We start from the raw sequence: 17,145 nt of genomic DNA, 5'->3' as shown, positions 1-17,145 counted from the left end.
ACCAGTCATTTATCCCCTCCCCCCAGTATAACCAGTCATTTAGCCCCTCCCCCAGTATAACCAGTCATTTATCCCCTCCGCCCCCTTATAACCAGTCATTTAGCCCCTCCCCCCAGTATAACCAGTCATTTAGCCCCTCCCACCCAGTATAACCAGTCATTTATCCCCTCCGCCCCCTTATAACTAGTCATTTAACCCCTCCCCCCCAGTATAACCAGTCATTTATCCCCTCCGCCCCATTATAACCAGTGCATTAATCCTCTGTCTCGTCGTGTCAGCTGGTTAATCCCATTGACGGGTGTGTACGTGTCTGAGGGAGGTGCAGCACCTTTGAGGATCACTCATCTCTAAACGTATAATAACCTCATTTGTATCTGTGTGGTTACTGTAATAACCGTGTGTCTCTTTCTGATCAACTACCGGCTCCATCTTAAACTAGTCAACTCTGCTGCTAACGCTAGCGAACACTCGGGAACGTGCCTCAGCTCCGTGGCGGTGTCGGTTTTTAGTGTAAACATCTCTGTAAAGGAGCTGATTACAGCCGCTGACCACAGGTTGGATCCAGTTGGAGGTCAGGGGTCACGCAGGAAGAGCAGCCTAATCTGAAGTCAGATGTTTGTTGACGCTGGTTCCAAGAGCGGTCCTGGTCTATCTCTCCGCTATCGGCATTGTAGATACGGGCCGGCTACAGGCTGATTAGCCTAGCTTAGCATAAATCCCAGAAACAGCTTTTCATGTCTAATTTTAGATTTAGATGCTAAGCTAAGCTACGCTACGTGGAACTAGCCGTGACTACTGTGCGTTGTCCTCCTCTTTAGCTGCTAGCGTTAATAAGCATCCAGATGTTCGCCCCCTCAAACCGGCGCAAAGTTACTACGTGCTGACGCTACAGGTTCTTGTGTCAACATAGTCGGCATCATCCCATAGAGAGATGACAAGAAACTGGAATGGCAACGGAATCGAGGAAGAGCTCGCAGACGGAAGAACGAGTCATTGTTCATATCTGCCACCACGTATCTGGCCTCGCCCATTTCACCATCCTCTTTCTCAGATGTTCTGTTGAGGAACATTTAGTGGGTAGTTTATTTCAATAGAATTAAGACAGTTTGAGCGGTCAGGCCCCTCCCCAAACCCGCGGCCCCCACCAGGTCGCTGTCATCCTAACTGTTAGGCGCATTGTACTTTTGCGTGTTTTTACTCATAAGTGATACTGAGAGCTTGAGCTCAACACTTCCTGTTCGGACGCCTCCATTGTGCTCGGCTCTGTTGTGACTCAAAAAGTTTGCAGAGTCATGCTTGGAATGATCCGGCTCCCCTGGAGTTCAGGAATTTCCTGGTCCCAGCTCACGATCGGGGAGAGACTTCCAGTCAAAGATGCTCCCGCCCACTCTGGGAGTCGTCCAATTCTTGGGAAGTTCCAAGTTAATAACTGAACCAGGACACAGGCTGTCAGAGGGTGTTCAGGCCGAGTCAGCACGGACCGCTGTCAGCAGCCCCCCCCCCCCCCAACTCTGCCTTTTGGCATGTTTACATCTGCGCCCACCCGGGTAAAACCAGGCCACGTGACAAACACTCAAAGTTTTATTTAAAGGGTCAGTTACAAAGGCGACCAAAATCACCCCGCCCGAAGAAATAGAGCAAACAAAGCTGTCTTCAACGTGACTTCCGGTCACACCCCAGTGGCACCTTGATTGTAGTTTTCCTACAGCAGATGTTCGTTCTTGCCCGTTTGACGTCAGCGGTTGCGAGCACGATTACTCACTGTTTGCGGCGCATTCCTGTACACCGCGTACCAGCGCTCTCAAACAGGAAGTTGCCGAATGACCTGAAGTACTCGAGCGATGTGAAATGCGCGTGTCTCAAGATGTGCGCGTGGTTTTTTATTTCTTTTTCTTTCATCGTTCAAATCTGAGCTCATTCTTTCACTTTGTGTACTTTGGACCGTTTCAGTGTTTGTGGGGGGGGGAATGTAACGAGGGAGGGTGTTGCCATAGCAATTTTAGGGCGCTAGTTCAGATTTATCATCGTACGCCACGGTTTAAATTATAGCTTTCGAGGTGAATTGCATTTTTTTTTTAAATGAATGACAGTGTAAATAAGAAAGAAAATTAATGGGCGAGCACCTTTTTGGTTTTGTTTTTTTGGGCAGAAAAACCGGAAAGAGTGGGCAGAGAGCGGCCAGAGCGGCACTTTCACGGTGCTACAGCGACACCTTGTGGCCACACTAAACAATGTCATCGGTTGGTGACGCTAAAACGCCATAGCAACAAAATAATAAATGTCCGTTAATATTACTAACAGATGGATTCGATGTGGGGTCAAATATTTTATAAATAACTTTATCTGTAACTACAGAAGATAAATAGAATATTATCTACAGATTATTGAGATTAAGGAACATAAATATATCATGTTTCACCAGGTAAAAGATACTGAGACCGAGAATCAACTGTGGATTTTATTTTATTTCAAAAAAGAAAATAAATGTAAATAAAAAAATACATGAATTTGAGCTTAGCATATAGAAAAATGAGGGGAAAAATGGTGCAACGGCTGCATGAGTACTGACATTCGATCATTCGCTAAAGCAGAACAAAAAAAAAAAACAGGAATTCAGCATCCTGAAACCTGATGGAAATAAAACAATGCGTGTTTTAAAAACTCATATCAGAGAGCGTCCTCGGGGAAGACACGTTTACATTCTAAAGAGAGTTACAGCTGTCCGACTTTCACCGAGTCTCAAAGGTAAACTGAACGTTAGCAGCTTAGCTGATCTCCTGACAAACCCACAAACGCAGCATGCTGGAAAAAAATAAACGACCTAAAACAAAAATCAGTCATACAAAAATGACACGCAGCCAGCTGAGGAGCAGGCAGATCGTCACTACAGTGTATCTTCATCCCTGCGCTGGTGTTTGGTATTTGGTTTGTTTGGAGTCCCTGCGTCTCTGTGCAAACTCGGAGTTTAGAAGTAAAGGGCCACACATTATTGGGTATTGCTGATGAAAAGGACCTGTCTCCGTTGTTTACGTCGCTGGCTTGTAGGTCGTGTTCCCCTCCCTCGGCACATTTAAACCGTTCTGAAAGATGCCCATTCAAACAACTCATCAACTATGTTTAAAAAAATAATAATTCTAAAACCCCTTTTTTTCAAATTAAGTTGAGGTTAAACTGGTTAAACAGATCTGCAGCCACGATCGGCCGCCAGGGGGCAGCACGCCTCTGAATTACAATCAACGTGATTATGTAGCATTAGCCTGATCACACGCACGCGTCACTAAGGTTCTCCACCAGTGACCAGACATCATGTGACCCATGAACTGCAGCTACAGGCCTGTTGGATTTTCATCTTCATCTACAGACGTCTTTTCTTTCTTTTTTAACCCTTCCGTGGTTTTTCTGCGCGAGCAGAACAGCAACATGTGAAATCCCAACACAATCCTGAAATGGAAGTGCACGTATGCATTTGGTTCACACACGCACACGCAAAAAGAGGAAATAAATGTTTGTTTTTAAAAAAAAAAAAAAAAAAAAAAAATCAGCTGCTTCAAAAAAAAAAATCGGAACTAAAACAAAGTCCCCCTTTCAATTTGCGCACATATTTGGGATGTGACAAACGAAGAACTGCGGCCCTGAGCGTCCGTGACGACAATACAACCACGTTCGGGGCGGGTGAAAAGCAACGCCGGCGCGTTAGCCCCAACTCGCCGACCTTTCGCCACGCTGCCTTAACAGAAATGAAAGAATTAACCTGAATCTGGAGTCCGAACGGCCGACGCGTCCGGAGCGAACCCGGAACGTCTGCGGGCCGACCCGGCCGCATCGGGGAGAGAGAGACGCGGACATCAGTGGAAATAGGCTCGATAACAGACGTAGGCGCCGACGGCCAGCGCCGTGCACAGGCACGCGTTGGTCAGCAGAGGCGACCAGGGCTCCGGCGCCGGCGCCGCGGCGCTCCCCTTCGGCCGCTCTGCCGCCGCCTCCTTCGGCGGCTGAGCTCTGGAGGCGCCATCTTGACTTCCCTCGCAGCCGTCGACCCATTTGGCAGCATCGGGGGGAGGCTGTGGGGGGGCGGCGCTCCTCTGTCGCAGCTCCGGACCCTGTGAAGCTCTGAGAGGACGAGAATTACCCCCCCCCCCAAGCGTCAGAGCTCATATTCACAGACGGACGGGGGCGTCGAGAGGCGCCGGTATTTACCCCAGGCTGCGGATCTCGACCTGCTGGACAACCTCGTGCAGTTCTGGGAGACCCGTGGGCTCGGTTTCGCCGTTGTGTGGTTCCCGGGGGGGCGGCAGAGGAGGGGGAGGGGAGAACTGCGGGGGGTCGTCTTCCTCGTTCGAGAGCTCCCTCCACGAATCCTTCAGAGGGAGGAAAGAACAGAACTCCGCTGAGCTCCTGCAGAACCACTTTACCCGCCGCGACCCGGGACCGACCTGCAGGGACGAGTCGCCCATGATGTACTTGGCGCCCTCGATGACGGCGAGGTAGGAGAAGCGGAGCTGATCCGCCGTCTGAATCAGGCCCATACGGCAGCGCCGCATCTCCAGCAGCACGTCGCAGATCCGCACCGAAGACGGGTCCTTGCGGCGGGACATCTGCGGACAGCGCCAGCAGCGTTCGGCCGTGAGGGGCGGCTTAAAACTCCTCGTCTAGACGGGGAAACCTTGAAGAGTTGTGTACGAACCAGTAAAAGGCAGGTGTCCACCAGGCAGAACGTGCCCGAGCGTCCGATGCCGGCGCTGCAGTGCACCACCACCGGTCCCTGATCAGAACCCAGGCAGCCCGACTCTCGCACCTTGAACAGGAAGTTCAGGAAGGAGGCGGGAGACTCCGGCACCCCGAAGTCGGGCCAGGTGGTGTAGTGGAAATGCAAGATCTCGCGAGTCTCCCCAGTCTGTGGATGAAATGACGAAATGGGCGTCGGCATTCGTGGAGAGAGAGCTGGTAAATTATCGGCGCCGCGGAGGCGGGTCAGGAGCCGCTGGGGTGACGGTCCGGGCTGCTTCTGAAGAACCTGGATATTTATCTGCGATGGTGCCGAGCACCCATCACAAACAGCCTACGGACAATGTCAAACCTTCGTATTCAGGTTCGGGCCCGAGCGCTGGCCGCTCCGTGGCCACGCCCCCTTCTCACAACCACAAGCGCCGTGCGACTTTGTCTCTATTTACGTTTCATCTGCGTGGGCTGAGTGTTAACAGCATATTTCCTCCTGGATATCTGCTCCCAGCTGCACACGGACGACGCACAAATACCAACGCGGACATTTCTACGTTAATCTCGCTAAAATTCCTGGAAGAATCAGATAAAATGCAAAGATTTTTTTTCCCCTTTGGGAGGAGCTCGTGACCACGTCAGAGTGTTCGAGCGTGGCGGCGTTCAAACACTCACGGTCAGGTTTTCCAGCTCCAGCTGACGGACAGTGTAGTAGGATTTGATGTCCTCCGAGACCAGCGTGAGCTTGAAGTTGGTCTCCTCGAAGACGCTGTCCCTCTCCTCCCTCTGAGGCCAGTACTGGGCACATTTGACCTGGAGGTCAAAGGGAGAGAGACAGAGTTTGACCTCAGCGCGGCAAACAGGATATCCTGGCGCAGCCAACAAGAAGCGGCCGCTCACCGATCCTTTCTCGATGACTCGGTTCAGCATCACCACGCCGCGGCTCCTCTGCTCCCACACCATCTCCCAGAAACTGCCGCACGTGTTTGGCAGCGGTCCCTGCGTCGTGTGAAAAAGAGCCACTTTTATGCGCGGGTATCTGAATAAAAAGACCAGTGGGTCTATTTAAAGATCTCCCCGGGGAGCCCGACTTTGTTCCTCCTGCCATTCCTCAGCAGACGAGGCCAACAAACGCCTCTTTTCGCCCCTTAATATCTTTAATATCTGCCTAAACCAATATTACAAAGTGGTTTCTGCTGACACAATTAATTAATCCATGTTTACACTCGGCTGCCATTTTGTTGGTTTCACCTCTGGCACCTCTGAGCCGCCTTTGGTCTTAAAACATCGATACCGGGCGGCATTATGGGCTGCATCTTACCTGAGTGAGAATGTAGTTTCTCTGTGCCTCCTCGACTGTGATGAGGCTGGCGTTGATGTAGTCATTCGCACCCAGCTGCAGGCGGATCCTGCTGTGGTCAACTGAGAACGAGAGAACAAAACAGCTGTTCAGAGGGCGCCGCAAGCCCAGAGAGCCGGCTCCTCACTGTCGAGATAAACCGTCGACAGTCGTTCGTTTCCTCCGCATCGGGTGAAAAAAAAAAAAAAAAAATTGAAAAGTTTCAGGTGGGAACTTAAGTGAGAGTAAGAAATGTGGTTAACGTGGCTGGTACCGTCAGCAGTTGCAAGCCAGACTTCGCAAATTTGCATAGTTCATTTACAGTGAAAAAAGGGGAAACCGCATGTTGTTCAGCTGTTATTTCATCTTAAATATTTCATGTTACGCCTCACTCGGCCATTTTTACTTTACTTTTTGGTTCAAAGACCAAGTTTGTGGATGGAGCAAAGCGGGACGGGTGAATAATCCAATTCTAATCCTATTAATGGAGGGTTTATGGTGCGATGAATACCGTTAAGTCTAGAATGCTGCGATGCTAATAACAGCGTACACGCCAGCTCGTCCAGACAGGTAACGGAACAATGACTTACATGGGCTGACGTCCCTGTAACGATTCCGATTCTTGTTTTCAGGTAATTTGGCAACCCGGCATGGAAGCTCACACGACTGCTGACGGATTTCCTGCAATAGAATTTTCCCCCCCAAAAAAGATTTTTTTCCATTAACATTGTGTTGAAGATATGCAGAACACGAATAGTGCAGGTTTCTGTGTCTCTCGGGACCACAGAAACAGGATCAAAGTAGGTCTCAGGGGTGCCAAACGCCGATGCTTTAGTCTGGATTTTGCTACAGAAACGCCACAACTATAAAATCCTCCTGCTGTGGTGTGACAGAGGAATGAAAACACACGAAGATCGACCAAGGTTTAAACCTGGAACACAGATTTAATGTGGTATTCACAACCAGCTGCAGATATCGGGATCTTTGACAGTAGATTTAATGAAAGATGGCACATTTGCATCACACATGCTGGTCCAAGTGAGGACCAACCTGAAACGCGGAGTCTCGCAACCCCAGCGGATCTACCAGCGGATCTACTAGAGATTACTTTAGTTTTTGAAAGCGCTCGGCTTCTGGCTGCCACTTCCACTTTGATCTGGGGAGAGGTCTTACCTGATAAACCGCGTTCCACCTCCCGTTTTCATCGATTTCCAGGAACTCGGCTTCCATGGCTGACAGGTCAGCTGCCACTCCTTCGCCCTCGTCCCCAGACATGGAAACCCGCAGCTGCCAGCGGCTCCGAAGGATTGCGTTATTCCGTGGTTCTCCGTGCGGGGGGACCGATCACCGTGACACCACTCCCGGCCTGCTCTTGGCGGAAACACGCCGCTGGCTCCACCTACACGCTGCTGCCGTCCTCCGGTGGCTGGGGGAGAAAAAAAAAAAAAAAGAAAGAGAAATGTGTTTTTAAAACGCGGAACTCTTACCCGGAATTTTATTTAAAATTTAAAAAAATATATTTTCACAAGAATTAATTTAATTTCTGACGGTCCAGAATAGAGAAACGACTAGTTTAAGCGGCGGTCCCCTCACCATTCTAGAGGCAGCCAAGGAGAAAGAGCGACGTGAACGGGCGGAAGTCATCTTGTTTCTCAAAAGCCCACGCTCGCGCCGCGGGAGCGCGCACGTACGTTACGTAGTGGTGTGTTTACGTCCTACCTATGGAGGTTCTGCTCTGCTCTGGTGACCTGCTGCAGCTTCCAAATCGCAAATTAAACTGGCGCCGGGGACGATATGAGAGCGTGTTGACATGTCAGATGTAGAGTTATGTCCTCAAGGAGGCCGTGCGCACTGTGACCCGGCGGTGGTCGACATGGATTAGCTAGAGTTCTGTGGTTTTTCCTCCAGACAGTGTGAGTGACAACTGGGACAAGGGTCTTTGGTGCTAGTAGCGTTAGCTAACAACATAACTTTGCCAAACGTTTTCAAACAGCCTTACCACAGTGACAGGTACTACGTAAATATTTGACAAACTTTTCTGTGTGTGTGTCGGTTCTTGTGTTGTCTTCTCCTGGCCGCCAGCTTTTTGTGTATGGCTGCGTTTTACCTGTTGTGTAGCATTAGCGGTAGCCTCTATTGGCTGTAGCAAGCGCTTGCAAATGTGTAGCTATACATATTGCCTCCCAATTGTGGAAAAAGTATTCAAATCATTTACCGGTAAGTTGCATTTCCACACAAACAGCAACTCTTTTACCTAAGGGGGGAAAAAATCTGAAAGTTTCCTCCTGAGCAACGTATAAGTCGCCCTATTATTTAAAATAAACTCGACTTATATATTTGTTGAAGAAAATATTAAGTTGTTACTTTTGATTTGACATTTATATTCTATGTCTGATACATTCTTTGACTGCACAATTTCAGACCTGTAAAATACAGGATTTATATGCATGAACATGTATTTATGTAGACATTGTAATATCCCATACCATGTCATCAATTATACATAAATTACTCTGTAATTATTCTGTCCCAAAACCTTTTGGTTGTCCGATATTGCACCCTTACGTCTACACCATCTTTGTCTTTCAGATTCCTTAAGTAGTTTGGGATCCACAAGTGATTCTCAAGAGAGAATGGCTCCTAAAGATATAATGACTAATTCCCACGCCAAATCCATCCTTAACGCCATGAATTCACTCCGCAAAAGCAACACACTCTGCGACATCACTCTGAGGGTGGAGAGCACAGATTTTCCAGCCCATCGGATCGTCCTGGCTGCCTGCAGCGACTACTTCTGTGCAATGTTCACCAGTGAGGTAACAGAATTGTGTAGGAAAAAATGCACATTTATTTACATTATATTTTCAACGGCGTGAGAGTGTCTATAGTTTAATCTATAGTTTTGCCACCCTCTTGCTTGTGCTTGTGTCAGTAATTTGATTTGCTTTGGTTTGTGGTTGTGCAGCTTGCAGAAAAAGGGAAACCCTTTGTTGACATCCAAGGGCTCACTGCAGGAACTATGGAGATTTTGTTGGACTTTGTCTACACAGAGACAGTTTTAGTCACGGTTGAAAACGTTCAAGAACTTCTTCCTGCAGCATGTCTGCTACAGCTCAAAGGTACGATTCAGAGTTCTCTCCGTCTATTTCATTATGAGTTTTATTAGGTATATAACCTAACCTATTAACCAATGGGGGTTAAAACTTGCTCTGATTTCTGGAAGCACTCTATTTTTGGTTCTTGGGCTTAAATACACCTGCATGATCAAAAATGAAATTCTGCTGGCACTAATTGTTAGCAGCATGCATTCACGTTGTTAATTATTGTAGAATATGTAATCAGGAGCTTAATTATTCATAAAATCTAACCAGTTCGAGCCACTTACCCAAATCTCTCGTTGTCACATGTTTGGAGTTGCATTCAAGGACTTTCAATCGTGAACATAGTTTGTTGAATCCTGCTCAAATGTGGCAGAGCTGCACGTCACAGAGGAAATGGCTTCAGCCTGAAGAGCTATTGGCTGACCTGTTTATCATCTTTAGGGGTGAAAAGAGCATGTTGTGATTTCCTGGAGAGTCAGCTGGATCCTTCCAACTGTCTGGGAATTCGGGACTTTGCCGAAACCCACAACTGCCTCGATCTGATGCAGGCCGCCGAGCTCTTCTCGCAGAAGCATTTCTCCGAGGTGGTTCAGCACGAGGAGTTCATGCTGCTCAGCCAGACTGAAGTCGAGAAGCTTATAAAGTGTGACGAGATTCAGGTGAGCGATGTTCTGAAGTCACGTCTGCTCCCCGAGCTTCCGAATAAATGGACGAAATACGTCAGATTTCTGAAGAAAATGAGCAAAACAGCAACATTTTTCTTTCTTGTTGTCTTTCGTCTGAATACAAACAGAGAGAGGCAAGTTCCAACCTGTTCTGATCTCAGTTTCACTCAATTTTTCAGATTTAGTGGACAATGAAATTGCAGAGCAGAAAAACCTGAACTGAACCTGAACACTTGTGCTCAGGAAATTCCCGATGGTGGGGGGGGCGTCTCTCGCTTCGTGAAAACACAGTTATCATCGCAGAATGATTTATAGATCACCAGATTCCCCCTGTCATATTTACTGCTGTGAGACTGAAACGAGGCCATAATTTCAGACTACAGTCACGTGTAATTTGCCTCAGGAGAAACATCTCTGTGTGTTCTTTTGCCTGTGAAGACATAAAAGTTTTGGCAATAGCAGCCAAATTTGCTGCCTGGTGGCTTTGCAATTTCATGGCTAATCTCAGTGAACGTGGACTAGTTTCACTGGTTAAATCACAAATGGACTTTAAAATGGATCTTTCCTTTCCCGTAGGTGGACTCCGAGGAGCCCGTCTTTGAGGCAGTGCTAAATTGGGTCAAACACAACCGAAAAGAGCGCGAGCCCAACCTGTCTGACATGCTGGAGTTTGTCCGGATGCCTCTGCTGACCCCCCGTTACATCACAGACGTCATTGATGCCGAGGTGGGCCTACGCAATCTGTTTTCCTTTGATATTCGTCTCATTTACGGACGTTAACGAGGCCTCTCTGGCACATTTCAGCCCCTCATCAGGTGTAGCCTGCCATGTCGAGACCTCGTTGATGAAGCCAAGAAATTCCATTTGAGGCCAGAGCTGAGGAGCGAGATGCAGGGTCCACGAACTCAAGCGAGACTAGGTGGGAAACCCTTGTGGTTCCAACCGTAACAGCTGTCCTGGTTATCTGACCTGATGGTGATCGATGGGTCTCTGCAGGTGCCAAAGAAGTGCTGTTGGTCATTGGGGGGTTTGGCAGCCAACAGTCACCGATAGACGTGGTGGAGAAATACGACCCAAAGACTCAAGAGTGGAGCTTTCTTCCCGTGAGTCCGGAACATTAAGGACAAAAGCTTTCGGGCTCCAAACCCACTGATTCTAAGCTTTACGCCTCTGACAGAATATTGCAAGGAAAAGGCGTTACGTTGCTACGGTGTCCCTCCACGATCGGGTCTACGTGATCGGAGGATACGACGGCCGGTCGCGGCTCAGCTCCGTGGAGTGCCTTGATTACACGGCAGACGAGGACGGCGTCTGGTACACGGTCGCCACCATGAACGTGCGTCGAGGGCTCGCCGGAGCAACGACGCTCGGAGGCGAGTGTTTTTACTGCCCATCTTTCTGTAACAATGCTGGTTTGTCAACACGTTTTGGTTTCATGGTGTTTGGATGTCGACAGACATGATCTACGTTGCCGGGGGCTTCGACGGCAGTCGGCGCCATACCAGCATGGAACGATACGACCCCAATATCGACCAGTGGAGCATGCTGGGAGACATGCAGACGGCTAGAGAAGGAGCTGGTCTGGTGGTGGCCAGTGGGCTGATTTACTGTTTAGGTACCTCGGCAACACATTGATTATTTTGTGTATCCGGCTGTTGCTAGGGGACTCTGAGCTGCGTCGTTAAACTTACATTCTTTACAGTTTTGTTTTTTGATGATTGAAAACATGCGTGCTGATTGAGCAATCACTGGTCATTCAAGGCGGGTACGATGGACTGAACATCCTGAATTCCGTGGAGCGGTATGATCCCCACACGGGCCACTGGACCAGCGTCACGCCGATGGCCACCAAACGTTCAGGTGCGAGCAGAATCTCGACGAAGCCAAATGTTCTCTGAAGCCGTGGGGGTGTGACTGCGCGTGGTCTGTTTTCAGGAGCTGGCGTCGCTTTACTCAATGACCACATCTACGTCGTCGGGGGGTTCGATGGCGTCTCCCACCTGGATTCCGTGGAGGTGTACAACATCAGGACCGACTACTGGACCACCGTTGCCAGCATGAGCACCCCTCGATGCTACGTGGGCGCCACCGTTCTCAGAGGACGTCTCTATGCCATCGCCGGGTAAAAATGGAATCTTTTAATACTCTTGTTTTTTTCTCAAGGTCTTTAAGGTTTGTTTTGACTTTTTGAGGAGGGTGCAAATGTTTTCCCGTGGGTTGAACAACCTGAAGGGTGATAACAGCTCTGTTAAAGAGCTCAACACAACTCTCCCTGTCTCTTTTTCCCCAAAGGTATGATGGGAATTCTCTCCTGAGCAGCATTGAATGTTATGACCCGGTGCTCGACACCTGGGAGGTTGTCACCTCCATGGCGACGCAGCGGTGCGACGCGGGCGTGTGCGTGCTACGTGAGAAGTGATCTTTGCAGAGAGCAAAGGAAATGGGACGAGGACGCAGCAGGACAGGCAGCTAGACTGAAGGTGCCTCTAAAGCTGATCTCCGCTCGGAGGCGATTGTAACCTGGCATCCTTCCAGAGATAAACGCAGCAGTTTGGGCTGGTCACCCCTTGGACGGCTCCACAGAGATTCACCCTCGCCATGGCTTTAAAAGAGGCCTCTGAGACGCCCAATCACCACGTGCATGACTCTCGTCAGTGGTAGTTGTTGCTGTCGTTACCCATGAGATTAATTTTTTTTTCTTTCCTGTTTGTTTTCAAAGTGCAATACATTTCTACTCACCTTAAACAGAAAAAGATGGAGTTGATTTAAACTTCCATTGCTGCTATTCGCCTTATAACTTATGGCCTCCATCCAGCCGTGAACATTTCCACCCAGTTACTCGCCACAGAACTTATTATCGTCACTTTTTTTATTTTATTTTTTTTAAATCTTTGTCTACTCAGTGCTTTGAGGTTCAAATCGCTGGAACACAGAATGTTTGATACGTTGTTGCTCTCAGAGTATATATTTCAAGATGAATATTGTTTTGGAGAAAGGTTGAGCTGGCAACACGAGGACATTTTTAAATATGCATGTGATTTATTTTTCTTCTTCAGCTTAAATAGATGTTTACATGCAAGCAAAGTTTTAACATCACCGTTGCCTGAATAAACACTGAGAACTCACAGAAATGTTCTGTGCATCATCTGGTGAGCCGGACAACACAGCCACACACACGGAGGGAGCACCGTCACCCAACAGGAAGAAGGTTCTGGGTCCGGGTCCAGCCCGGGCCTGTGTGTGTGTGTGTGTGTGTGTGTGTGTGTGTGTGTGTGTGCCTGCACCTGGTGCACCCACAACAAGTTGAAACTTTGTGCCTCATTACAGCTCAATTGTTTCCTGGAACCGCCCCCTCCTCCCCATTCGTACGCCGTTTACCTGCCATGTCGCCATACGTCATTGTCGTTTTAATCTCCCTCCCAGAGCATCTCTGTTTCTTCCCTTAAAGAATGTAAAAGCATTTCTGTCACTACGCTGCGCAGTAAACATACGTTATTTAGAGGTTTGGTTGAGGTGAAACCCACCCGTGTGATCGCTCAAGTGACATTTTAATTCAGAATATTTTCTATTAAAAGATTTCAAATTCTCTCCACTAACCCTAATGAATAATAATTCTGGTCTAAAAATTGATGTTCCTCACAGCAAGTCGACACTTTATTCAAATGTTTGATGAAAGCATAAAAAGTGGTCACCCCTCCCTCTAGTGCCCCCCCCCCTTTTATAACCATCAGACACATCTGAGTGTACACGCAGAGCGACTGACAGTCCAACACCGTCCCAGAACATCAGAGGAACGACGCCTGTCTTCATCTCCTGCAGCAACATGGTGCGTAAATAACAGCAGATGTTTTATGTTTGGGGGGAGGGGGGGGGGGTGCAAAACCTCCCGAAACTCTTTTATTAAGCAAAGCTTTTGTCTCCGGATGGTCACAGGTTGATCTTCCTCATTTAAAATCACCTCAACACTGGCTGGAAACACGTGTTTGCTGGCAGATTTAACTCATTGAAGCCACAAAACTGTGAAATTGTAATTGATAAAGTCCCCCACCAAAAAAATCCCGTTTTTATTTACTCGTGTGTCCGATTGGTTTATAGTTTGATGTCTTCGCTGAGCAGCGGGTAAAAATAGTCTGGGGGGGGAAGATGTTCATCTTCTGGGGACAAAAAAACTCCTGGATGTTTGAACATGTTGAAGCATGACCAGTGAACCTTCTACAGGTTTGGGCTGTTTAACCCCAGTAGGGGCCGCAGAAAAACACTGTCTGCTCAAAACGGTTACTATAAAATGGAACTTTATTCTCTAAACTCTCTCCCCTTGTTCATAATAGCTGTAAATGTGTTATTCTGAACTGAGCATATAAACCATCCAACCACTGGGTTCTTTATACGTTCAAAGGTGACGCGTTTCATCGCAATCTTGAACTTTTTCCCACCTATTTTTCAGGCAAAGAGGCTTTTGTTTTTTACATAAGTAGAATAGTTGGAGCGTTGCCTCATTTTCTGGGTCAATTCCTCATTTTAAAACTATACGCGCGACACTTCAACTGGAAAATATTTACCGGTGTTCATATTAAACTGGTTTCTGGGCAGCGAGAGGTCATCTCCATCCACGTGGGACAGGCAGGGGTCCAGACGGGAAATGCATGCTGGGAGCTCTTTTGCCTGGAGCACAACATCGGTCCCGACGGCGTGGCCCTGGATGACGCCGCGCAGCCGAACTCTCGCGACGACCCGTTCAACACTTTCTTTCATACTGGGAGCACTGGGCGCCACGTTCCGAGAGCGGTGTACGTGGACCTGGAGCCCTCAGTGGTTGGTGAGCAGAACCCAAGCGTCCGGATTTCTTCCCATCCATTACTGGTTATAAAGGCGTTGCTGCAGATGTAGATGATGGTATCCAAGCAACCAGCCGGTGATGGAGCTTTTATCTTTTATTCAATACCTTGCTAACATTTGCAGAGGTGCGTTGTGTAAATAGCAAACTGCACCGGACAATTACCGGGAAAAATCATTATTCCCGATCTGTCCCTTTGATTTTAAGAAGAAAAGAAGGGCCGCTGTTTGTGAATGGGTCTAAATGTGTGACTGACATTCTAGCTTTTGAATGATTTATTTGTTTGTCGCAGATCAAGTCCGAGTTGGGAAGTACAAAGAACTTTTCCACCCTGAGCAACTCATCTCTGGGAAAGAGGATGCGGCAAACAACTATGCGCGTGGCCACTACACCGTGGGGAAGGACATGGTCGACAGGGTCATGGAGCGTGTTCGGAAAACCGTAATATAAAAAAAGAAGCGCCTCTTCTCTCTGTCTCTTGTCGGTGTGGTTGTCCATTCAGTTGTCCATTTTGTCCCCATCCCAGGGTCAGGTTCACTGTCAGAATGGGTCAGAACATTTTCCAGTTACACAGAATCACATCCTGTTTGTCCCACCAGGCTGACCAGTGCACCGGCCTTCAGGGCTTCCTGGTGTTCCACAGCTTTGGAGGTGGAACCGGCTCTGGTTTCACCTCCCTGCTGATGGAGCGTCTGTCCGTCGACTACGGCAAGAAGTCCAAGCTTGAGTTCTCGGTCTACCCGGCTCCCCAGGTGTCCACTGCTGTGGTGGAGCCCTACAACTCCATCCTGACCACCCACACCACCCTGGAACACTCGGACTGCACCTTCATGGTCGACAACGAGGCCATCTACGACATCTGCCACCACAACATGGACATCGAGAGTCCCGGGTACCTCAACCTCAACAGATTGATGGGCCAGATCGTGTCCTCCATCACCGCCTCCCTCCGCTTTGACGGTGCCCTCAACGTGGATCTGACAGAGTTCCAGACCAACCTGGTGCCTTATCCCCGCATCCACTTCCCTCTGGTTACCTACTCTCCCATCGTCTCGGCTGAGAAGGCCTACCACGAGCAGCTGACCGTGACCGAGATCACGAGCGCCTGCTTTGAGCCGACCAACCAGATGGTCAAGTGTGACCCCAGAAGGGGAAAGTACATGGCGTGCTGCCTGCTGTACCGAGGCGACGTCACGCCAAAGGACGTAAATGATGCTATAGCAAACGTAAAAACGAGACGCTCTGTCCAGTTTGTGGACTGGTGCCCCACTGGCTTTAAGGTGAGACTGGGTACCCGGAGAAACGGTGCAGTTCGCGGTTGTTCACCTGTTTGATCGTTACTGTCGCCTCAACAGGTGGGCATCAACTACCAGCCCCCCACTGTGGTGCCTGGCGGAGATCTGGCCAAGGTCCAGAGGGCCGTGTGCATGCTGAGCAACACCACCGCCATCGCTGAGGCCTGGGCTCGTCTGGACCACAAGTTCGACCTGATGTACGCCAAACGGGCCTTTGTTCACTGGTACGTGGGTGAGGGCATGGAGGAGGGTGAGTTCTCCGAGGCCAGAGAGGACATGGCTGCTCTGGAGAAGGATTATGAGGAGGTGGGTAAAAGTGATCAAGACTTTGAACACGACGATGAAGAATACTGAACTCGTCCGGAGTTTTTGACAAACGGGAGCGCCGTAACCTCTTGTAGTTGTAGTTAAAGAATACAGGCTGGTGGTTTGTGTCTGACCTCTGCTGTGGAATAAAGTTCGTCTTGTCAGATCTGTGTCTGGGTGACGTGTGTGAAGCCCACATTCACAGCACAAATTCTGCTTTTATTGCCCCGACATTCAAGCAAATATAGCCCATGACAAAGCAAAGGCTGCTAAAAAGGGTATATAGATGCCTTGTGCTATGTTTTTATATATTAATAAAGCATTAATATAAGTTTTTACGTAGATGTACCTGAGACTTAGCTGAGAAATCAGGTCGACTTTCTCTGTTTTTCCTGGTGTCACTTCTTTTAATAGAAACGTATGCTCCTTGCCTTCAAGAGGAGCTAATTGAGACACTTGCTAGACAATAAAAGCAAAATATAGAGACAGAAACACACAGATAGTGGTTGTAGCTTTGGTTTGGGCTGCACACAGGCTACTCGCCTCTTCATTTCTTTTTCCAGGACGGTTCTGACACCGTGACCCGGGTCCAGGAACACGACCTGGCCCAGGTTCTGATGGTTCTTCTGCAGAACAGTTGACGTTGGTGTAGATTAAGAGCCGGAACCACCAATCAGAGCGCACATCCAGGCTATTTAAACAGCGAGTTCCGGTAGCCGTGAAGGTGTCACCTGCTTGTATTCATCCGCCCAAGTGTAAACACAAGATAGTCCAATATGGAGAGACTTGTCTCCACAAACTGCTGTTTCCTGAAATATTTCTGCAGTTTTACTGCAATAGGAGTCGCATTGAGGTCAAAGCTGTCACTGAAATATGTTAAAATGGAAAA

The 17,145-nt window shown here is 48.6% G+C and overlaps 3 protein-coding genes across 5 annotated transcripts; 2 read left to right on the top strand and 1 right to left on the bottom strand.

Annotated features, from left to right (window-relative positions):
- Positions 1 to 2,438: 2,438 nt before the first annotated feature.
- Positions 2,439 to 7,760, bottom strand: LOC130530731 (tyrosine-protein phosphatase non-receptor type 1-like). The gene is made up of 10 exons (XM_057042211.1): positions 7,649 to 7,760; positions 7,229 to 7,481; positions 6,646 to 6,736; positions 6,038 to 6,138; positions 5,617 to 5,715; positions 5,392 to 5,529; positions 4,685 to 4,894; positions 4,434 to 4,595; positions 4,198 to 4,358; positions 2,439 to 4,110 (listed from the first exon to the last, which is right to left on the bottom strand). The coding sequence occupies exons 2-10, from the start codon at positions 7,328 to 7,330 to the stop codon at positions 3,846 to 3,848; spliced, it is 1,329 nt and encodes a 442-aa protein (XP_056898191.1). The 5' UTR covers positions 7,331 to 7,481; positions 7,649 to 7,760; the 3' UTR covers positions 2,439 to 3,845.
- LOC130530728 (kelch-like protein 12) lies at positions 7,684 to 13,417 on the top strand. Of its 3 annotated transcripts, none has more exons than XM_057042205.1 (12): positions 7,684 to 8,272; positions 8,645 to 8,871; positions 9,021 to 9,174; positions 9,598 to 9,815; positions 10,398 to 10,547; positions 10,626 to 10,740; positions 10,818 to 10,924; positions 10,999 to 11,194; positions 11,278 to 11,436; positions 11,583 to 11,681; positions 11,757 to 11,943; positions 12,114 to 13,417. In XM_057042205.1, the coding sequence occupies exons 1-12, from the start codon at positions 8,215 to 8,217 to the stop codon at positions 12,238 to 12,240; spliced, it is 1,797 nt and encodes a 598-aa protein (XP_056898185.1). In that variant the 5' UTR covers positions 7,684 to 8,214; the 3' UTR covers positions 12,241 to 13,417. The 3 variants fall into 3 exon arrangements, with proteins under 3 accessions (XP_056898185.1, XP_056898187.1, XP_056898186.1); XM_057042207.1 differs by having other exon boundaries at positions 7,686 to 7,968; XM_057042206.1 differs by having other exon boundaries at positions 7,686 to 8,065.
- Positions 13,368 to 16,420, top strand: tuba5 (tubulin alpha 5). The gene is made up of 5 exons (XM_057042209.1): positions 13,368 to 13,647; positions 14,412 to 14,637; positions 14,948 to 15,096; positions 15,255 to 15,935; positions 16,011 to 16,420. Exons 1-5 carry the CDS (start codon positions 13,645 to 13,647, stop codon positions 16,302 to 16,304), a joined length of 1,353 nt encoding a protein of 450 aa, XP_056898189.1. The 5' UTR covers positions 13,368 to 13,644; the 3' UTR covers positions 16,305 to 16,420.
- The last annotated feature ends 725 nt before the right edge of the window (positions 16,421 to 17,145 follow it).

The sequence above is a fragment of the Takifugu flavidus genome, chromosome 8 (assembly GCF_003711565.1).
Source record: "Takifugu flavidus isolate HTHZ2018 chromosome 8, ASM371156v2, whole genome shotgun sequence".
NCBI lineage: Eukaryota > Metazoa > Chordata > Actinopteri > Tetraodontiformes > Tetraodontidae > Takifugu > Takifugu flavidus.
This window is presented reverse-complemented; position numbering and strand designations above follow the sequence as displayed.